The sequence below is a fragment of the Phyllobates terribilis genome, unplaced genomic scaffold, assembly GCF_046119375.1.
Source record: "Phyllobates terribilis strain yellow unplaced genomic scaffold, ASM4611937v1 Scaffold_5__5_contigs__length_657084704, whole genome shotgun sequence".
Classification (NCBI taxonomy): domain Eukaryota; kingdom Metazoa; phylum Chordata; class Amphibia; order Anura; family Dendrobatidae; genus Phyllobates; species Phyllobates terribilis.
Window position 1 is genome coordinate 72740966 of NW_027362765.1, and position 23924 is coordinate 72764889.

Here is a 23924-nt window from a genome sequence, read left to right on the forward strand (position 1 = left end):
ATTTAATAATATGTACAGTCCAGACCAAAAGTTTGGACACGCCTTTTCATTTAAAGATTTTTCTGTATTTTCATGACTATGAAAATTGTACATTCACACTGAAGGCATCAAAACTATGAATTAACACATGTGGAATTATATACTTAACAAAAAAGTGTGAAACAACTGAAAATATGTCTTATATTCTAGGTTCTTCAAAGTAGCCACCTTTTGCTTTGATGACTGCTTTGCACACTCTTGGCATTCTCTTGATGATCTTCAAGATGTAGTCACCGGAAATGGTTTTCACTTCACAGGTGTGCCCTGTCAGGTTTAATAAGTGGGATTTCTTGTCTTATAAATGGCGTTGGGACCATCAGTTGTGTTGTGCAGAAGTCTGGTGGATACACAGCTGATAGTCCTACTGAATAGACTGTTAGAATTTGTATTATGGCAAGAAAAAAGCAGCTAAGTAAAGAAAAACGAGTGGCCATCATCACTTTAAGAAATGAAGGTCAGTCAGTGCGAAAAATTAGGCAAACTTTGAGAGTGTCCCCAAGTGCAGTTGCAAAAACCATCAAGCGCTACAAAGAAACTGGCTCACATGAGGACCGCCCCAGGAAAGGAAGACCAAGAGTCACCTCTGCTTCTGAGGATAAGTTTGTCCAAGTCACCAGCCTCAGAAATCGCAGGTTAACAGCAGCTCAGATTAGAGACCAGGTCAATGCCACACAGAGTTCTAGCAGCAGACACATCTCTTCAACAACTGTTAAGAGGAGACTTTGTGCAGCAGGCCTTCATGGTAAAATAGCTGCTAGGAAACCACTGCTAAGGACAGGCAACAAGCAGAAAAGACTTGTTTGGGCTAAAGAACACAAGGAATGGGCATTAGACTAGTGGAAATCTGTGCTTTAGTCTGATGAGTCCAAATTTGAGATCTCTGGTTCCAACCACCGTGTCTTTGTGCGACGCAGAAAAGGTGAACGGATGGACTTTACATGCCTGGTTCCCACCGCAAAGCATGGAGGAGGAGGTGTGGTGGTGTGGGGGTGCTTTGCTGGTGACATTGTTGGGGATTTATCCAAAATTGAAGGCATACTGAACCAGCATGGCTACCACAGCATCTTGCAGCGGCATGCTATTCCATCGGGTTTGCATTTAGTTGGACCATCATTTATTTTTCAACAGGACAATGACCCCAAACACACCTCCAGGCTGTGTAAGGGCTATTTGACCAAGAAGTCACTAGACCTGAACCCAATTGAGATGGTTTGGGGTGAGCTGGACCGCAGAGTGAAGGCAAAAGGGCCAACAAGTGCTAAGCATCTCTGGGAACTCCTTCAAGATTGTTGGAAGACCATTTCCGGTGACTACCTCTTGAAGCTCATCAAGAGAATGCCAAGAGTGTGCAAAGCAGTCATCAAAGCAAAAGGTGGCTACTTTGAAGAACCTAGAATATAAGACATATTTTCAGTTGTTTCACACTTTTTTGTTAAGAAAATAATTCCACATGTGTTAATTCATAGTTTTGATGCCTTCAGTGTGAATGTACAATTTTCATAGTCATGAAAATACAGAAAAATCTTTAAATGAGAAGGTGTGTCCAAACTTTTGGTCTGTACTGTATGTACTTTTTATTTGCTCAAGAAGAAAAAATGAAGATTTTGCGTGATGCACGGGACAATGAAATGTGGAATTTAAAGTATAGTCTCAAGTGTTCAAGAATGCAACTACCCATTCTTTCATGTGTGAAATTTGTAGTGAACTGATGTGTCTATCATCATAAATAAATAGTTAAATGCAACTGATAGTTATTGGGTGGAACTTGTTTCAAAATAAGATACTTTTGTGTGTTTTTTTCCTATTAAGAAACATTCAAGTTTACAAAGCGAATTCTAAGACAATCTGCTCAATATTTATGTGGCTATAATTTTTTCCATTAATTTAGAGCGTGTTCTTTCTAAAAAGAATGAAAATTCAATCTCTAACACAAATTTGAAATTTGACACCATGGTTTCACTTTCTAGAGAATTGCCCTACATTAGCCAGGACCAGTGTTTCAGAAACTACAAACCTTGTCGGGATTCTCCTTGCAATGATATGAAGGCTATACTGATAATATTGTGATCAAAGAAAAACATCCAACATCCACATTTAAGGATGGTGGAGGTGGATTAACCCCTTTCTGACATTGTCAGTAATAGTACGTTCCCGTGACCTGGGCCTTATGGACCAGGTACGTACTATAACACACAATGTTATCGCACCCGCACAGAAGCCGTGCGGGGCGATCGGTGTCGGCTGATTCTCACTGCTGACACCTGGTACTATGTGCCAGGAGCGGTCCCGCTCTGCTCCCGGCATATTAAACCCCGAAATGCTGCGATCGAGGTCGACCGCAGGCTTTCCGTGGCAGGCAGAGGAAAGAGCGCCCCTTTTGCCTTCAATCGGAGACCTTGCCTTGTATGTGTGGGGTCTCGATCTTTGCCAAGGTGACCTGATGTCGTCATGATGATTCATCTGGGTCACCAGGCATCAGAAAGTTAGATCGTGCACTGCCCACAATCTGTCTAACTTCCGCCTGCAGGGCTGACAGCCTGCACAGCATAGGGGATGCTGCTGCATCTCTATGCTATGCAAGCGATCAGTCTGCAAAAAATGAAAATCCCATAGTGGGACAAAGTGTAAAAGTGAAAAACAGTGTCAGAAAGTGAAAAAAATTTTAAAAATATTTTAGAAAAATGAAAAAATAATCCAAAAAAATAAAAATATACTGTACCCATAAATTAATATTATGGAAAAAAAATAAAAGTACACATATTTGGTATCGCCACTTCCGGAATGACCTGACCTTTAACCCCTTCGCAACTCTGGGATTTTCCGTTTTTGCATTTTCGTTTTTTGCTCCCCTTGTTCCCAGAGCCATAGCATTTTTATTTTTTGGTCAATATGGCCGTGTGAGGGCATATTTTTTGCGGGACGAGTTGTACTTTTCAACGCCATTACTAGTTTTACCATATCTTGTACAGGAAAATGGGAAAAAAATTCCAAGTGCGGTGAAATTACAAAAAAAGTGCAATACCACAGATGTTTTTTTTTTTTTTTTTTTTTTTACCACGTTCATTGAATGCTAAAACTGACCTGCCATTATTATTTTCCAGGTCATTACGAGTTCGTAGATACCAAACATGTATAGGTTCTTTTTTATTTAAGTGGTGAAAAAAAATTCCAAAGTTTGGTAAAAAAAAAATAAATTAAAAAATGGCGCCATTTTCCAAGACCCGTAGTGTCTCCACTTTTCGGGATCTGGGGCCGGGTGAGGGCTTATTTTTTTGCGCACCGAGCTGAAGCTTTTATTGATACCATTTTGGGGTAGATCCGATGTTTTGATCGCCTGTTATTGCATTTTATTGCAATGTTGCGGCAACCAAAAAACTTAATTCTGGCGTTCGGATTAATTCTTTTTTTATATTGATAGATCGGGCGATTCTGAACGCGGCGATACCAAATATGTGTATGTGGTTTTTTTTTATTATTTAATTTTGAATGGGGCGAAAGGGGGGTGATTTAAACTTTTATACTTTTTTAATTTTTTTAATATTTTTAAAACCATTTTTTTTTTCACTTTTTGCTTGCTTCTATAGTCTCCATAGGAGACTAGAAGCAGCACTTGTCTGATCGCCTCTGCTACATACAGGGGACCAGTAGATCACCTGTATTTAGCAGAAATGGTCCTGTGCTATGAGCGCCGACCACCAGGTGGCGCTCATAGTGACCAGCTCATGACAACCACTGGAGTCTACTGCAGACCCAGGGTTGTCATGCCCACCCATCGGTGACCCGCGATCATGTGACAGGGTCACCGATGGGCTGGGTAAGTGACGCGCTTCCGGCGCGGTTCAATGCTGCTATCAGAGATTGACAGCGGCATTTAACATGTTAACAGCCGCGGGTGGATCGCGATTCCACCCGCGGCTGTTGCGGGCACATGTCAGCTGTAATAATCAGCTGACATGTTCCCGGTTCAGTGCGGGCTAAGCGCCGGAGCCCTCACTGAACCGGGGGATTACAGCCTGTGCGTACTAATACGGCACAGGCTGTAAAGTGGTTAAAACTGTCCCAATAGTTAACCACTTTAGTGAACGCGGTAAAAAAACAAAGAACGAAGCAAAAAACGATGCTTTATCATCATACCACCAAACAAAAAATAAAATAAAACGCGATCAAAAAGACGAATGTAAATAAAAATGTACCGCTGAAAATGTCATCTTGTGTCTCCAAAAACAATCCGCCATACAGCTCCATCACCGCAAAAATAAAAAAGTTATAGCTCTCAGAATAAAGCGATGCAAAAAATTATTTTTTACTATTTTTTATTATTGTAAACATGCTGACCTGAAGAATAAAGCTACCTTATCAATTTTACAACACGCGGAACGGCATAAAAAAAACAAATAAAACAAGCAATCAAAAAATGTCATTTGTCTAAAAATGGTACCAATAAAAACGTCAAATTGTCCCGTAAAAGCTCTTGCATGATTGTCGGTCGAAATATGGAAAAATGATTGCAAAGTCTAGTCTTTGCAAAAAAAAGCTTCTTTTAGTGTGTGACAGCTGCCAAACATAAAAACCCGATATGAATCTGGTATCGCTGTAATCGCACTGACCCTAACAATAAAGTAGTCTACTCACTTATATAGCACGAGGAACAGAGTTAAAAATAAACTCTGGGTTTGGGGTTGATGATGATATGGCTACTAGTGTTCAGCGTAAGTGCTCGCTACTTGAGTTTGCATCAGGTGCTCGGGTATGCATCGAGTATCGTGGGTGCTGGAGTGACATGCTCGAGTCTCCGCTCCATATGTTTCGCGGCTGTTATACAGCCAAAAAAAACTTGCGGGGATTGCCTGCCATACACAAGCGATCCCCGCATGTTTTTTTTTATGATGACCTAATGTTATCAAATTCTGTGTCGTACCTCTGGGTTCAAAATGTTTACTATACCCCTTGATAATATCCTTGAGGGGTCTAGTTTCCAAAATAGGATCACTTTTGGGGGGTTTCCACCCACTGTTTAGGTGCATCAGGTGCTCTCCAAATGCGACATAGCGTCCACTCTCGATTCCAGCCAAGTTTGCATTCAAAAAGTCACTTCCCTTCTGAACCCTGCCGTGCGCCCAAACAGTGTATCTCCCCACATATGGGGTATCAGCGTACTCAGGAGAAATTGCACAACAGTTTTTGGGGTCAATTTTCTCTTCTTACCCTTGTGAAAATTAAAAATTTTGGGGCTAAAAGATCATTTTTGTGGAAAAAGTATAATTTTTTTTTATTTTTTTATCTTCACGGCTCTACGTTATAAACTTCCGTGAAGCACCTGGGGGTTCAGGGTGCTCACCACACATCTAAAGAAGTTCCTTGAGGGGTCTAGCTCTCCAAACGCGACATGGCGTTCGCTAATTATTCAAGCAAATTTTTGCATTCAAAAAGTCAAATGGTGCTCCTTCCCTTCTGAACCCTGCCGTGCACCCAAACAGTGGCTTTCCCCCACAAATAGGGTATCTGCTTACTCAGGAGAAAGTGCACAACAAATTTTGTGGTCCATTTTTTCCCGTTACCCTTGCGAAAATAAAAAAAATTGGGTCTAAAGTAACATTTTTGTGAGAAAATGTTAAATGCCAATTTTTTTCTTCCACGTTCCAAAAATTCCTGTAGTTTTAAGCACCTTGAAGGGTGCAGTTTTTAGAATGGTGTCACTTTTGGGTATTTTCTGTCATAAAGGCCCCTCAAAGTCACTTCAAATGTTATGTGGTTCCTAAAAAAAATAATAAAATAATGGTTTTGTAAATTTTGTTGGAAAAATGAGAAATCACTGGTCAACTTTTAACCCTTATAACTTCCTAACTCAAAAAAAATTTGGTTCCAAAATTATGCTGATGTAAAGCAAACATGTGGGAAATGTTGTTTATTAACTATTTTGTGTGACATATCTCTAATTTTAAGGGCATGAAAATTCAAAGTTTGAAAATTGCAAAATTTTCGCCAAATTTCCATTTTTTTTCCCCCACAAAGTAATGCAAGTCATATCGAAGAAATGTTATCACTATCATGAAGTACAATATGTCATGAAAAAACAGTCTCAGAATCAGGGGGATCCGTTGAAGCGTTCCAGAGTTATTACCTCATAAAGTGACAGTGGTCAGAATTGTAAAAATTGTCCTGGTCATTAATGTGCAAACAGCCTTCGGAGGGGAAAAGGGGTTAATAATGTGGAAATATTTTCTTGCCACGTCCTGGTACCTCTGATATTTGTAAATGGAGATTTGGACACTAGGGATTACATAAGTATTCTGGCCAATCAAATTCATCTCTTCATGGAAGCTGTTTACCTCATGGCAGAAGAGCTCTCAAGGGTCCAATAATCAGGGGGCAGCGTGAGGGGAACAGTTTAAAGAGGAGGCAGTATGAGGCATGCAATGCGTGGAGATCATGGTTCATAAGTGAGGAAGGTGTTGTAGGTGTAATCCATAAGTGAGGACAATGCGGCAGTTGCAAATTTGTTTGGAATAATGATATTTAAGCAAGCTGAAAAAACATTTCACCCATGGAATGTTTTTCTTGTGTATCTGGTGATTTACAGCCTGTTTTAAATAGACTATTTGGTTGTCAATTATTGGCCAGTATGAATGCACATTAGAGATTTACTAGACTTTTTGCAGCTTTTTATATATGTTTTAAGCCCAGTGCAGATCAGTGAGGGCCCAGTTCACCTAGTTCAAGTGCTCAAAACAACTATTAGAGGTGCGTCTCTCTGGAGAGCACACACAGCGCAGAGCGGATGCAGTAGGAAGTCATAGGCTCCTGTCTCCTGACCTGTGCACTTTTAAAACTTCTTTTGAGAAATCTGTGGGGTCTCCAGACCCAACCCGACACCAATCTGCTCAAGATTAAAAGGCTTAAAAAAATTAGATATCCCTCAAAAGTTAAAGAAGCACTCCCACTATGTATTTTATTCATAAAATAGGTGTGTATGTACATGTAATGTAGTGTGAGTGTATTAGTATTCTCACTTTCTGCTGCTCTCTGCTGAGTCCATCTCAATTCTCTGCTTCCCAGTGATGTCACCGCTGTGCAGACTGTCCGGGTCACATTGAGCTCTGCATGACCCGGAGGTGACTTTTTCAATCGAAACCTATGGAGCATCAGAACTAAGCTCCATAGACTTTCATTGTAAATGAGACTTCAGGCTCACAAAGAGTATAGTGAGCAGGCTAGTCACAATTGCGGTGACGTCAATGAGAACCAGAGAAGAACGTTGTTAGACACCGGAGAAAGCAGCAGTATGTGAGTATATTAATACACTCACACTACATTACACACACACACACACACCCCACTTCATGAATAAAAAGCTTAGTAGGAGTGCTTCACAACCTGATGTTGGATGGTAACTACAACTCCCATCATCGCCTTTTCATTGTTAAGGACATAATAGGAATTGCAAGTCCATGCCACACAATTGTATTTGCTGGAGGCTGACCTGACATTAAATTTGATTGCTGTACTAAGATTGCGCAGCCAGGACTCACCGCAATCAGGCAGTGTTTAAATTAATATGCCTTGGAGATTGCTGTCACACAGCTCAAGAGTTGTGGACAGCTATCCAGGCTGATGTTTAGGTAATGGCAGTCTGCACTGAACCTGGAGCCAGGGAAGACTATGTGCGATATTGCTGCGAACCTGGTGTCAGCCCTACCCCACCAGGGCAACGTCACACACACGTGCTTTGCATGGCTCACTTCGTCAACCTGGTGGTGCAGCAATTTCTCTGCCACTTTCCCGGCTTGGATGCGCTGCTGCAGAAACCATGGTCGCTGTGTGCTCACTTCTGCCTTTTGCACCCCGCGGGTCATCGGCTTGCATCGCCACAGAGATCGATCGGCTAACCGGTTGATATGCAATGTGCCGACATGATAGTGTTCCACTCTGCACATGTTGCAGCGACTGTGGCAGCAGCGACTAGCCCTGGTGCAGTATGTCATTTTGCACAGCCTGGACCAACGCAGTACGGACATGGTGCAAATCACGCTTGCGGAGTGGGCACAAATGAAGGACCTCTGCACTTTTCTGCACAGTTTTAAAATGGCTACTGAGATGGTTAGCACTGATGATGCCATCATCAGCATCCCTATTCTGGTCATCTACATGCTGGAACACACTTTGAAGAGTGTGCAGGGGGAGGTGGTGGTCCCAGAGGATGCGGAAGGAATAACAATATCTCAAAGTTCCGGATTGTCGTCGCACAGGCGGGTGCCATGGGTGGGTGGAATACAGCGATCGATGGGGGCTCATGGTACCAGACAAACTATTAGTGAAGGTGCAGGAGAAGAAGAACAAATGGAGGAGGAAGAAGTGATGGACACGCAACAGTCAGGAGATGAAAAGGATAATGATCCCCTCTCTGTTGTTTGTGGTTGGCGGGAGGGGAGAGAGGAAACAAGCTTGAATGTTACCCCGCCACCAACACACCATGGACTTGGACCTCATGGAAGCACCTGACACATGAGCGCCTTCTTGCTGCACTATCTGCAACATGATGCCCATATTGTTAGGATTAGAAATAGTGCTGACTACTGGGTTGCCACTCTGGTTGATTCACAGTACAAGAGTAAATTTTGCAAGATGCTTTTCCCCCTGGAAAGGGACACGCGCATGCTGGAGTATTGAAACACGCTTGTAGACAATCGAGAGTGTTTTTTCCCAAGACTGCAGTGAAGCATGCAGTGTGCATCGCAGTTCTAGACTTTCAACCCCGGGAACGTCAAGTTGTCAATGCAAAAACATTAGCAGCAGAAGTGTAAGTGGCAGAAGCAATTTCTGTGAATCGTTTCACACATTTTTTAGACCAGCTTGTGCACCAGCACAAGAGTACAAGTCTGACACGTGGTGAATGACTGGAGAGGATGGTGCAGGAGTATCAAGAGCTCAATACAAATTCCGTCATGGAGAGTTTAAACTCTTTTTCTTCTTTTTTTACATTTTGGTATTCAAAAATGGAAGACTGGCCTGAGCCTACCTGTCTGAAATCTGGAGGCTCTCAAGTTGGGTCTCCATCTGGTTGGTTGCCTGTAGTGGAAGGGGTGTTAGAGCCCCATTTTACTATTTCTACTCTGGGGAAATTGATACCACTTTAGTGTTGTCTGCCCAGAATTTTCGGAAATGTTGGGTCTCCTTCATATGTGTTGCATGAATTTGGCAAGACTCTTAGAGCACCAAGCCTACACCTGATACTGATCAATGTTTAAGCTAGAAATGCTGGACCAAGCCCTCTCCTATGTGGAAATGTGGACTGAAATGTGGACTGCTGGCTGGACCACACAATTAGCACAAAGAATTTAGATGCTGAAATGTGCCCTGGTTTCTGGACCACACTATTGGCACAAAGAATGAAGATTCTGAAATGTGGACTCCTGGCTGGAGCAAAAATATTATCACAAAACAATTAAAAGCAGAAATGTGAGCTGTTTTCTGGACAACGCAAATAGCACAAAGGATTGATCTGGTGGAAGGTCGATTTCACAGTCACACAGGAACCTATTTATCTGAACTAGCTGACAATCTACCACCTAAATAACTATCTGACTATCCTGTAGCAGCAGGAGGAGCAGCAGCCTCTCTGTGCTGGTACACTGACAAAATGGTGCCAAAACAACATGTCCGTTCTTTATATGGAGAGGGACATGTGACTTCGGCAGCCAATGACACAAGCCCTTGTGTCTGGACACTGTGAATGGTTTCTGTGCCCTGATTGGCTGCCGGAATCTCCACACATTAAGTTAATAAAAGCTGCCGCTCCCCTGACCTCTCCCCACTAGTGATAAGCGAGTATGTATTGTTAACTCTTTCGGCGAGTACGCTTGGGTGCTCGCAGAGTATTTGTGGCGTGCTCGTCATTTGTTATTGTCATCGCGGCTGCAAGTGTCATGGCTGTGACACATGCAGGGATTGTCTGTTTGACAGGCAATCTCTGCATGTGTCACAGCTGTCTATCAGCCGTGGTGACACTAACAGAAATGCTGAGCAAGCCGCAAATACTCGGCAAGCTCATGAGCGTGCTCGCCGAAAGGGTTATCCATACATACTTGCTCGTCACTACTCCCCACCACCTCCCCTCATCAAATACGCCCCTCCTTCCCCTCTGATCATACAGCACTGCTATCCTAGCCAAAGTCCCAACAAAAGCGTTAGTGGAAACTCGATCATTTACTGAACTTTGGCTGAATTTTGCCGATTGTGAGGAAAATGCTCAGGGATCCGAACACGAATCTCAATGTGCAATGTTCGTGCTGACTTTGAGATTGGGAAATGTTTTCCAAACAAGTTTACTCATCTCTAGTCACCGCTCATCATTCCGGCTCTCACGCTGTACTCCGCGAGACCCAGCGGAGTGCAGTGTGAGACCTGGCAGTGGATGCTGCTTCAGTCTATGGAGCTTCAGTCTCTGAACGGGCTCCATACACTGGACAAAGAAGACTGGGATTGTCGTGGGACCGCCATTTGAATTACAGCTGACCGCTGTGGATTTTTATACTGAAATATACATCATTTACTTTACCAATTATATACCAAATACTGAACGTGACCTTGTAATCTGATAGCACACGTCCAATTTATATGCTGCATGAGCCCAAAAGATGTGCAATATTTTTCCTTCCCCCATGATGGCACTACGGAGAGAGGGGATTCGCCCTTCAAGGACATGAAATCTACAGATAAAAGGGAGGCCCCTCTCTCCTGCATCAGTTGGTTTCCTGTCCTTGACGGGGAACCTACAGTCGGCATACCTGGAGGGCCAGAAGAAAAGGATCGTCGTGGGTTGCCAGGCCCAGCCAGACCGATTCAGGCAGCGGGGGTTCCATGCCTCGGCTGGCGCGGTATCCTCGAGCACCACCGCTGGGGTCAGTGGGCCTCTAGGGTGTGCGGGGGGGATGGAGCGGCATCAGCTGTGGACGTGCTGCCTCTCCCTGGCAGGCAGCCTGGGCCGGCGCTGGTGAGAAGCATGCATCGGAACTTCTGGGTTTCAGTGCGCATGTGCGGGGACGCAGTGCCCCTATGACGCAGCGCCGCAAGGTATGACTGGGAATCCAGTCAGCGCATATGCGCGGCCTCTTTTGGAGATGTTGTGAGCGTGGGCGTCCCTATGGAAGGGACAAGCTGACATTCAGGTCAGTTGAATGTAATTTATATAAATAAAATAAAAAAAAGCCTGGGTATGAGTCAGCCGGAGGTGTTCTGGAGGTAGTGCAGACAGGGGGGGGGTAAGGAAAAGTGCGGGCAAGACCAAACACAGGATCTGTGCACTTTGCACAGAAGAATTACCCGTTACGTAGGAAAAGAGACCCTGCAGCTCTTGTATAGAGCAAACAATATGGGAAGAAAACCCGAAGTTTGCCTCAGAGCTTAGGGCCATAATAAAGTCACAGGTAGAGAATACTTTTTAGGTCCCTTCAGGATAAAGGGAAAAAAATGAAAAAGTCCAGAAACGGGTCCCCTGAATCCAGGTCTAGCAGTCTAGAGGATGAGGAGGGTACTCAGATACATCCAATTCATCATCATCTTTATCTTCATCCAGTGACAGAGGCAGTCGTAGCTGTTTCCCTATAGAGGAAACAGATAACCTCGTTAAAGCCCTTGTCCAAAAAGATCAGTTCAGGACATAATGTTCGGTGGACTAGAACAAAAAAAAGAGAAGATCTTTTCCTCTAAATGAGGTATCTAGGGGTAATATTTCTCCTTGCGGAGAGTGACGTGTTAAGTATGTCAGGTGAGGAGACTTCTAAATCCGCAATGCTCCTCTGGGAAATATGCAAATTGTCTCTTCAGAGAGGAAGAGGACTAGAACTAGAACTGGAAGTAGCAATCCTAAAAGTCAACAGTGATCCTTTAACGAGCCTTATCACATGAATTAGGATAAAAGCCAATACCAGAAGCTCAATTTGCAGACCCTGTGTTTCGTGGTGCTGCCCCTCGTCAGTGCAAAGTTTGCTACTTCCTGTAGGTGAGGTTCGCTAATGGTCTGACTAGTCCAACTGGAATCACAGCTGAGGGAAAAAACGTCTAGGGATACTATACTAGACTCCATCTCAGTAATGAAAGGGGCAGCTGCCTTCTTGGCTGACTCATCTGCTGACTCTGTCAGGCTGGCAGCCAGATCGGCAGTTTTTTCTAACGCAGCCCAGCAAGCCCTCTGGCTTAAATGTTGGCCAGGAGATCTCCAGACAAAGTCAAGGTGACAGTGACTCCCCGGCGCCTACGCAAAAGAACCCTGTGGCGCAGTGCACAGAGAGACCGGCCGAGAGGAAGCAAAGCGCGCTCTATGTGAGCAGCGCTTTGCCCATGTCCGGCAAGTGAGGGAGAATAGTGCACGTCACAGGGGCTGTGACGTGCAGGGGAGGGGGTGATTATGATAAATACACACATAGGTGTGGATTTCAGGGAATAATAAACAGTTAGGTGGGAATTTCTAGGCGTCCCCTGGACACCAAGCCTGTGCACAACAGAGTTTATAAAATCACATTTCTCTGCAATCAAACCTCTACTATGGGTCATATAGGTATGTATAGATTTACTTTTCTATAACCTGTATGCCCATAGTAGAGGTCTGATATTGCACAGAGGGTGACAGATTCTCTTTAAACACTCTTCAGGGACACCATGTAAAAGTATTCTCAGACAACCAGGTAGTAGTAGCATACTTGAATCATCGGGGAGGAACCCGGTCCCGCCCTCTGATGGAAGTAATGAAGACCATTTTTCAGTTAGCCGTGAACAATTTGGGGTCTCTATCTGCACTCCACATAAAAGGGACAGAAAATCGCAGAGCAGACTTCCTGAGTCGGACCTAGCTGAGACAGGGCGAGGGGGAACTGAAACAGTCAGTATTCAATCAGATTGCAGAAATGTGGGGACGTCCTACCATAGATCTATTCACCCACAGTCAGAACAAGAAGGTAGACACTTTCTGCTCAATAGACCCCAAAGGGAACCCCATAGCATTAGACGCCTTCATGATCCCATGGAACCATCACCTAGCCTATGCTTTTCCTGCGATTGCCCTGATTCTGGCAGTTCTGAAGAAGATTCAAGAAGACAGGGTAAAAGTAATCTTAATAGCCCCCTTCTGGCCAAAGAGAATGTGGGTTTTTTTTGGCTAAGGATGATGTCCATCTCAGACCCATGGTTACTCCCGGAATTCCCGGATCTTCTTTCCCAGGGGACGGTTCTTCAGACTCCGGTAACAAACTTACACATGACAGCCTGGAATTTGAGAGGGCTGAAAGGGTTTTCCCCAAACTTAATCTCCACGTTACTACAAAGTAGCACTGGCAGCATGGTGGCTTAGTGGTTAGCACTGCAGCCTTGCAGTGCTGGGGTCCTTGGTTCAAATCCCACCAATGACAATATCTGCAAGGAGTTTGTATGTTCTCCCCGTGTTTGCATGGGTTTCCTCTGGGTTCCCCAGTTTCCTCCCACATTCCAAAGACATACTGATAGGGAATTTAGATTGTGAGCCCCAATGGGGACAGTACCCACAATGTCTGTAAAGCGCTGTGGAATTAATGGCGCTATATAAGTGAGTAAAATAAATCAATAAAGTAGGAAACCTGTAACCACCAAACTTTACGGGAAAACTTGGGAGAAAGTTCCTTTCATCTTCAGGAGGGGCTCCACTGACAGCCATTTTAGAATTTCTGCAGAGGGGGTTGGAACAGGGCCTAGCTACAAGCACCTTGAAGGTTCAAGTCGCAATTATGACCTAACCAGGAATCGGTAGATTTCTAGATTCATCAAGGGGTCGGCTAGATCTAGGCCCATCCCTATTCGGAACCCACCTCCTTGGGATTTAAACTTTGTTCTTTCAGCTTTAACCAAACCTCCTTTCGAACCTTTGGCAGACACATTTCTAAAAATCCTGTCCCTTAAGACATCACTTTTAGTAGCACTCACGTCGGCGTGGAGAGTTAGTGATATCCAGGCATTATCTGCAGGGCCCCCTTTACACAAATCTTGGAGGATAGAATCATTCTCAAAACCGACCCAGCCTACCTGCCAAAAGTGGTGTCTCGTTTCCATAGATCTCAGGAGGTGACCCTTCCTTCTTTTTGCCCCAATCTCAAGAACAAGGGAGAAAGGGACCTTCATACATTAGATGTCAGAAGGTGCCTAATCCAGTATATGGCGGCCACACAAGAGTGTAGGAAGGATTGGGCTCTCTTTGTGTGCTTACAGGGACCTCGGAGGGGGCAAAAAGCTTCCAAAGGCACTTTGGCAAGATGGATAAGGGACGCCAACACTCTAGCATACTCGTCAAGTGGGGAAGCTGCCCCGGAAAGACTGAAAGCTCACTCAAGAAGGGCAGTGGCAGCCCCCTGTGTGGAAAGAGCTGAGGCTTCAATCGAACAGATATGTAGAGCTGCTACGTGGTCCCCGCCCTCTACATTCTTCAATCACTATCGGCTGGACCTAGCCTCTTCTTCAGACCTTGCTTTTGGTAGGAGAGTTCTGGAAGCGGTGGTCCCTCCCTAATGATACATTTTTTTCTGCAGTTCTCTCCGTGGTGTCATCATTGGGGAAGGAGAAAGATGTAGTTACTTACTGGTAACGGGATTTCTCAGAGCCCATGACGTCACCTGTACATTCCCTCTCTTCACACGTGGGTGTGCACACTTAATTTTGTTTTTTATACTTAGTCACATGGTATTCCTCATAAGCATCATAATAATTTTGTATGTTGTGTTATTAACCTGGAGGTCCTCTTGTGCTCTATAAACAACTGATGCGGGAGAGAGGTACCGCCCCTTTTATCTGTAGGTTTCTTGTCCTTGAAGGGCGGATCCCCTCTCTCCGTGGTGCCGTCATGAGCTCTGAGAAATCCCATTACTGGTAAGTAACTACTGTAAGTTTTTTGTATGGAGAATAATCACCACCAGATAAGATAAAGCTTATATTAAACCGTGCATAACTGCAAAATATAAGAGAGAGACACGCAGCTCAGCTCAGCTACATCCACATCGTACACACACGGCTCTGCTACGTGCACATCATAGTTAAAAGAAAAACAAGGTTTGGTACCGTGTTAGCCAGTTGAAAAAAGATTGCTCTCAGTGGGAAAAACAAGATAATCTTGTAGTTATACCTTTTAATGGCTAACTAAAATATAATAAATGATGTTACAAGACAAGCTTTCGAGACAACTTAAGTCTCTTCCTCAAGCATGGTATAACAAAATATATGAAGAAACACATATGCACAAAAAAAGACAGCGGCATGGCATAATACTGGTGCTACTCACAAAATTAGAATATCATCAAAAAGTTAATTTATTTCAGTTCTTCAATACAAAAAGTGAAACTCCTATATTATATAGAGTCATTACAAGCAGAGTGATCTATTTCAAGTGTTTATTTCTGTTAATGTTGATGATTATGGCTTACAGCCAATGAAAACACAAAAGTCATTATCTCAGTAAATTAGAATACTTTATAACACCAGCTTGAAAAATGTTTTTAAAATCCGAAATGTTGGCCTACTGAAATGTATCTTCAGTAAATGCACTCAATACTTGGCTGGGGCTCCTTTTGCATCAATTACTCCATCAATGCGGGGTGGCATGGAGGCGATCAGCCTGTGGCACTGCTGAGGTGTTATGGAAGCCCAGGTTTCTTTGATAGCAGCCTTCAGCTCGTCTGCATTGTTGGGTCTGGTGTCTCTCATCTTCCTCTTGACAATACCCCATATATTCTCTATAATAGATTCTCTATGGGGTTAAGGTCAGGCGAGTTTGCTGGCCAATCAAGCACAATGATACTGTTGTTTTTAAACCAGGTATTGGTAGTTTTGGCAATGTGGACAGGTGCTAAGTCCTGCTGGAGAATGAAATTTCCATCTCCAAAAAGCTTGTCGGCAGAGGGAAGCACGAAGTGCTCTAAAATTTCCTGCTAGACGGCTGCGCTGACCTTGGTCTTGACTGGAGCATTTTCCGTTTTTGCGTTTTAATTTTTTGCTCCCCTTCCCAGAGCCATAACTTTTTTATTTTTTTGTCAATATGGCCGTGTGAGTGCTTATTTTTTGCGGGACAAGTTGTACTTTTGAATGACATTACTGGTTTTACCATATAGTTTACTCAAACGGAAAAAAAAAAATTCCAACTGCGGTGAAATTGCAAAAAAACCTGCAATTCTACAGGTTTTTTTTTTCACCACGTTCACTGAATGTTAAAACTGACCTGCCATTATGATTCTCCAGGACATTACGAGTTTGTAGATACCAAACATGTATAGGTTCTTTTTTATTTAAGTGGTGAAAAAAAATCCAAAGTTTCGGATTTGGATTTTTGGGGTAAAATATAACATGGCGCCATATTCCGAGACCCGTAGCGTCTCCATTTTTTGGAATCTGGGGCCGTTTGATGGCTTATTTTTTGCGCGCCAAGCAGACTTTTTTTATTGATACCATTTTGGGGTAGATACTATGTTTGATCGCTCGTTATTGCATTTTAGTTCAATGTTGGGGCGACCAAAAAAAAAACGTTATTCTGGCGTTTAGAATTTTTTTCTCGTTACGCCGTTTACCGATCGGCTTAATTCTTTTTTATATTGATGGATCGGGAGATTCTGAATGTAGCGATACCAAATACAGTACAGACCAAAAGTTTGGACACGCCTTCTCATTTAAAGATTTTTCTGTATTTTCATGACTTTGAAAATTGTACATTCACACTGAAGGCATCAAAACTATGAATTAACACATGTGGAATTATATACTTAACAAAAAAGTGTGAAACAACTGAAAATATGTCTTATATTCTAGGTTCTTCAAAGTAGCCAACTTTTGCTTTGATGACTGCTTTGCTCACTCTTGGCATTCTCTTGATGAGCTTCAAGAGGTAGTCACCGGAAATGGTCCTTCCGACAATCTTGAAGTAGTTCCCAGAGATGCTTAGCACTTGTTGGCCCATTTGCCGTCACTTTGCGGTCCAGCTCACCCCAAACCATCTCGATTGGATTCAGGTCTGGAGGCCAGGTCAAATAGCCCTTACACAGCCTGGAGGTGTGTCTGGGGTCATTGTCCTGTTGAAAAATAAATGATGGTCCAACTAAACGCAAACCGGATGGAATAGCATGGCGCTGCAAGATGCTATCGTAGCCATGCTGGTTCAGTATGCCTTCAGTTTTGCAATTTTGAATAAATCCCCAACAGTGTCACCAGAAAAGCACCCCACACCATCACACCTCCTCCTCCATGCTTCACGGTGGGAACCAGGCATGTAAAGTCCATCCGTTCACCTTTTCTGCGTCGCACAAAGACACAGTGGTTGGAACCAAAGATCTCAAATTTGGACTCATCAGACAAAAGCACAGATTTCCACTGGTCTCATGTCCATTCCTTGTGCTCTTTAGCCCAAAAAAGTCGCTTCTGCTTGTTGCCTGTCCTTAGCAGTGGTTTGCTAGCAGCTATTTTACCATGAAGGCCTGCTGCACAAAGTCTCCTCTTAACAGTTGTTGAAGAGATGTGTCTGCTGCTAGAACTCTGTGTGGCATTGACCTGGTCTCTAATCTGAGCTGCTGTTAACCTGCGATTTCTGAGGCTGGTGACTCGGATAAACTTATCCTCAGAAGCAGAGGTGACTCTTGGTCTTCATTTCCTGGATTGGTCCTCATGTAATAATAATCTTTATTTTTATATAGCGCTAACATATTTCGCAGCTCTTTACATACATTATCGTCGCTGTCCCCATCGGGGGCTCACAATCTAGATTCCCTATTAGTATGTCTTTTGGAGTGTGGGAGAACCCGGAGGAAACCCACGCAAACACGGGGAGAACATACAAACTCCTTGCAGATGTTGTCCTTGGTGGGATTTGAACCCAGGACCCCAGCGCTGCAAGGCTGCAGTGCTAACCACTGCGCCACCGTGCCGCCCTAATGTGAGCCAGTTTCTTTGTAGCGCTTGATGGTTTTTGCAACTGCACTTGGGGACACTCTCAAAGTTTGTCCAATTTTTCGGACTGACTGACCTTCATTTCTTAAAGTAATGATGGCCACTCGTTTTTCTTTACTTAGCTGCTTTTTTCTTGCCATAATACAAATTCTAACAGTCTATTCAGTAGGACTATCAGCTGTGTATCCACCAGACTTCTGCACAACACAACTGATGGTCCCAACCCCATTTATAAGGCAAGAAATCCCAGTTATTAAACCTGACAGGGCACACCTGTGAAGTGAAAACCATTTCCGGTGACTACCTCTTGAAGCTCATCAAGAGAATGCCAAGAGTGTGCAAAGCAGTCATCAAAGCAAAAGGTGGCTACTTTGAAGAACCTAGAATATAAGACATATTTTCAGATGTTTCACACTTTTTTGTTAAGTATATAATTCCACATGTGTTAATTCATAGTTTTGATGCCTTCAGTGTGAATGTACAATTCTCATAGTCATGAAAATACAGAAAAATCTTTAAATGAGGTGTGTCCAAACTTTTGGTCTGTACTGTATGTGTATGTGTTTTATTTTGAATGGGGCGAAAGTGGGGTGATTTAAAGAGATTGACAGCGGCATTTAACTAGTTAACAGCCGCGAGTGGACTGCGGGCACATGTCAGCTGTCATGTGCTTGGAAAGGTGCGGGCTCAGCGCTGGGCCCGCATCAAACGGGGTTATGATAACGTGTGTTATACTCCTACGGCACAAGTCATAAGTTGCCTTTTAATATGACACCTTTCATATTGTTTATATTGTGTCCTGGACCACAGGAATGTTTGGCCACAGGTAAAGGGGGTTTTTATCTGTAATGATGTGGGGATGAGACCTCGTCCTTATACATCGTACATCCATATCATACACACACTTCTCCTACTCCACACACGTCGTATACACACGGTTCTGCTACATCCACACTGTAAACCCCTCCTGACCCCACACATAAACTTCCCCTCATCCAGCACCATGACACAGCAGAGTCCTGCATCCACTGAGGCCCCTGATCATGTGACCCCTGACTCCTCCCCTCCTGTGACATCATCACAGGTCCTGTAAGCACAGAGCAGCCATATATCCAGTGTGTGGCTCTGCAGATGGAGGAGGTATGTGGAGATTCCCCATTACTATTAACTCCCTCAGTCATGGGCGTACCCAGGATCAAAACTATATATATATATATAGTACAATGCAAAGATTTCACTTATTACATTATATGAGCGATATCTATTGTAAATTCTACAATAGCTCAGAAACCGGCGAATCGCTCCATACAGAATACTGGCCCCCATAAAATGCTCCATACAGGAGACTGGTCCCCATATAACGCTCCATACAGGATACTGGCCCCCATATAACGCTCCATACAGGATACTGGCCCCCATATAACGCTCCATTCAGGATACTGGCCCCCATATAACGCTCCATACAGGATACTGGCCCCCATATAACGCTCCATACAGGATACTGGCCCCCATATAACGCTCCATTCAGGATACTGGCCCCCATATAACGCTCCATGTAGGATACTGGCCCCCATAAAGCGCTCCATACAGGATACTGGTCCCCATATAACGCTCCATGCAGGCTGTTCCCCCCCACATAATGCCCCACGCAGGCTGTTCCCCCCCACATAATGCCCCATGCAGGCTGTTCCCCCCCCCCATATAATTCCCCATGTAGGATGTCACCCCACCTTATAATGCCCCATGCAGGATGACGCACCCCCCCTTCCTTATAATGCCCCATGCGGGATGTCACACACCCCCTCCCTTATAATGCCCCATGCAGGATGTCACCCCCCCTCCCTTATAATGCCCCATGCAGGATGTCACCCCCCCTCCCTTATAATGCCCCATGCAGGATGTCACACCCCCCCTCCCTTATAATGCCCCATGCAGGATGTCACACCCCCCCTCCCTTATAATGCCCCATGCAGGATGTCACACCCCCCCTCCCTTATAATGCCCCATGCAGGATGTCACACACACCCTTCCCTTATAATGCCCCATGCAGGATGTCACACATCCAGCCTCCCTTATAATGCCCCATGCAGGATGTCACCCCCCCTCCCTTATAATGCCCCATGCAGGATGTCACCCCCCCTTATAATGCCCCATGCCGGATGTCACCCCCCCTTATAATGCCCCTTGCAGGATGTCACACACCCCCACCTCACCCCCCTCCCTTATACTGCCTCAGGCCTCCATACAATAAAAAAAGAAAAAAACTCACCTCACATCTCACCTGCTGCCGCTGCTCAGGACTCCTCAGTGTCGCCGCCATCTTCCCGCTCTGCGCGCTGTGACTGCTCAGGAGAGAGCGCGGTGAAAAGACGTCACCGTGCCTTCTGACCTGAGACGTCACAGTGCAGCAGCCGCGGAGGATGCAGGAGCTGCTGCGGAGGCACGGGGAGAGGTAAGTATTGTGCCGGGTGCCGGGGCCCTGAGCAAGCAGGGGGGGGGAGCGGGCGCTGACGGTGAGGGGCCCCGCCGCCTGTACAGGGCCCCGGCACTTGCCAGGGTGCGCCGAGTGCTGACGCCGGCCCTGGTGTGCGGCTTGCGTGCCTGCTTCTAGGGAAGGCAGCTGCCGCCCCCTCCCCATGGTGGGTACGCCCATGCCCTCAGTGCTGAGCCTGTGATAAATCTCTGTATGTGACTATAATGTGATTGTGAGTTATACCGGGGGCAGGACGGGGCCATGACTGGATGTAGTGATCATTTGAAGCCGGTAACAGCTCCGGAGATTTCTTACATGGGAACTTTATGATGTTACATCGTCATCTTCTCCCCATTCAGGTCGCTACAATATCGGATCTTCTCAGTGGAGATCTTCTATATAAGAGAATATTCCTGAGTGACCCGTCAAGGATGGATAGGGACAGGGACAAGATGGCGGAGAAGATATTACACATCACCCTAGAGATCCTCTTCCTGCTTACTGGAGAGGTGAGAGATTCTGATGACGTCACATTACATCATTCTTATCTATGGGAATAACAGATGGACAGAACTGGAGAGGTGAGGACTCTGGAAATGTCTGTAGTGAGATTTATTAATGTGTCTCTCCATAACCAGGATTACACAGTAGTGAAGAAGACCTCTAGTGAGCGCTGTCAAGCCTCTGTATCTGAGAAATGGGGAAGACCCCTGAGCCCAATCACAGAACCTCCATCTCACTCCCTGATACATGGGGACATCAATGACCAGAAGATCCTAGAACTCACCTACAAGATGATTGAGCTGCTGACTGGAGAGGTGACACTGCTGGGAATGCTGGGACATTATTCAGTAACGCTATGAAGGGATCAGGGGGATGACGGTATCATTGTATGTGTCAGGTTCCTATAAGGTGTCAGGATGTCACCGTCTATTTCTCCATGGAGGAGTGGGAGTATTTAAAAGGACACAAAGATCTGTACAAGGACGTCATGATGGAGGTTCCCCAGCCCCTCACATCACCAGGTAATAGATAGGACTAAATACACACGGCCTATAATTATCTGGATGTAAAGAATGAATTCAGTCCCTGTATGTGTTTCCTCCAGATCTATCCAGTAAGAGGACAACACCAGAGAGATGTCCCCAACCTCTTCTTCCACAGGACTGTAAACAAGAAGATCCTAATGTTCCTCAGGATCATCAGGTAGATGGAGAGAAGGTGTCATGAGATCTCCTCTATGATGTGTAGAAGGCTGTGAAGATCTTGTGTTCAGTCTTGTTTTATCCACCAGTATTATACACTGAATGGAAAATTTATTAGAAACATCGGCACTTTCCTGATTTGAGCTTCATTGTGTGGAGTGAGACCTGTGACCCCGGAGTGTAGTATAAAATGAAGTGATGAGTTATCAGTCAGAATCCACATTAGAAATGGAAGAGTGAGTGATCTGAGTGACTTCAAACATGGAGATCGATGCTAAAAATTGGCCTGGTCATTAACGTTCAAACAGCCTTCGGGGGTAAAGGGGTTAATAATGTGGGAATATTTTCTTGCCTAGTCCTGGCACCGCTGATATCTGTAAATGGAGATTTGGACACTAGGGATTACATAAGTATTCTGGCCAATCAAATTCATCTCTTCATGGAAGCTGTTTACCTCATGGCAGAAGAGCTCTCAAGGGTCCAATAATCAGGGGGCAGCGTGAGGGGAACAGTTTAAAGAGGAGGCAGTATGAGGCATGCAATGCGTGGAGATCATGGTTCATAAGTGAGGAAGGTGTTGTAGGTGTAATCCATAAGTGAGGACAATGCGGCAGTTGCAAATTTGTTTGGAATAATGATATTTAAGCAAGCTGAAAAACTATTTCACCCATGGAATGTTTTTCTTGTGTATCTGGTGATTTACAGCCTGTTTTAAATAGACTATTTGGTTGTCAATTATTGGCCAGTATGAATGCACATTAGAGATTTACTAGACTTTTTGCTGCTTTTTATATATGTTTTAAGCCCAGTGCAGATCAGTGAGGGCCCAGTTCACCTAGTTCAAGTGCTCAAAACAACTATTAGAGGTGCGTCTCTCTGGAGAGCACACACAGCGCAGAGCGGATGCAGTAGGAAGTCATAGGCTCCTGTCTCCTGACCTGTGCACTTTTAAAACTTCTTTTGAGAAATCTGTGGGGTCTCCAGACCCAACCCGACACCAATCTGCTCAAGATTAAAAGGCTTAAAAAAATTAGATATCCCTCAAAAGTTAAAGAAGCACTCCCACTATGTATTTTATTCATAAAATAGGTGTGTATGTACATGTAATGTAGTGTGAGTGTATTAGTGGTTCATAAGTGAGGAAGGTGTTGTAGGTGTAATCCATAAGTGAGGACAATGTGGCGGTTGCAAATTTGTCGGGAATAATGATATTTAAGCAAGCTGAAAAACCATTTCACCCAGCGAACATTTTTCTTGTGTATCTGGTGATTTACAGCCTGTTTTAAATAGACTATTATTTGGTTGTCAATTATCGGCCAGTATGAATGCACATTAGAGATTTACTAAACTTTTCCGAGCTTTTTATATATGTTTTAAGCCCAGAGCAGATCTGTGAGGGCCCAGTTCCAGGAGCCTAGTTCAAGTTGCTTAAAACAACTGTTAAAGGTGTGTCTCTCTGGAGCGTACACAGCGCAGAGCGGATGCAGAAGGAAGTCATAGGCTCCTGTTTCCTGTCCTGTGCACATTTAAACCTTTTTTGAGAAATCCGTGGGATCTCAAGACCCAGCCTGACACCAATCTGCTCAAGATTAAAAGGCTTAAAAAAAAATTAGATATCCCCCAAAAGTTAAGGAAGCACTCCCACTATGTATTTTATTCATGGAATGTGTATGTATGTAATGTAGTGTGAGTGTATTAGTATAGTATATTAGTATACTCACCTACTACTGCTCTCTCCTGAGTCCATCGCAATTCTCTGCTTCCCAGTGATGTCACCGCTGTGCAGACTGTCCGGGTCACACTGCTCTGCATGACCTGGAAGTGACTTTTTCAATCGAAACCTATGGAGCGTCAGAACTAAGCTCCATAGGCTTTCATTGTAAAAGAGACTTCAGGCTCACACATAGAGTATAGAGTGAGCCGGCTAGTCACAATTGCGGTGACGTCAATGAGAAGCAGAGAAGAACGTTGTTAGACACCGGAGAAAGCAGCAGTATGTGAGTATATTAATACACTCACACTACATTACATGCACATGCACACACATTTCATGAATGAAAAGCTTAGTAGGAGTGCTTCACAGCCTGATGTTCAATGGTAACTACAACTCCCATCATCGCCTTATCACTGTTAAGGACATAATGGAAGTTGCAAGTTCATGACACAATTGTATATGCTGGAGGCTGACCTGACATTTGATTGCTGTACTAAGATTGGTGCGATATTCCTGTACTGATGAAATTCTGGTGCTGTATTTATGTACTGAC

The 23924-nt window shown here is 44.3% G+C and overlaps 1 protein-coding gene across 1 annotated transcript in view; it reads left to right on the plus strand.

Annotated features, from left to right (window-relative positions):
* Positions 1 to 23924, plus strand: part of LOC141270769 (uncharacterized) — a 382593-nt gene that overhangs the window by 129282 nt on the left and 229387 nt on the right. Inside the window, exons 6-7 of the mRNA XM_073680882.1 lie at positions 20812 to 20961; positions 21091 to 21270. Coding sequence (XP_073536983.1) covers positions 20812 to 20961; positions 21091 to 21270 — 330 coding nt within the window. The remainder of the gene's footprint in view (positions 1 to 20811; positions 20962 to 21090; positions 21271 to 23924) is intronic.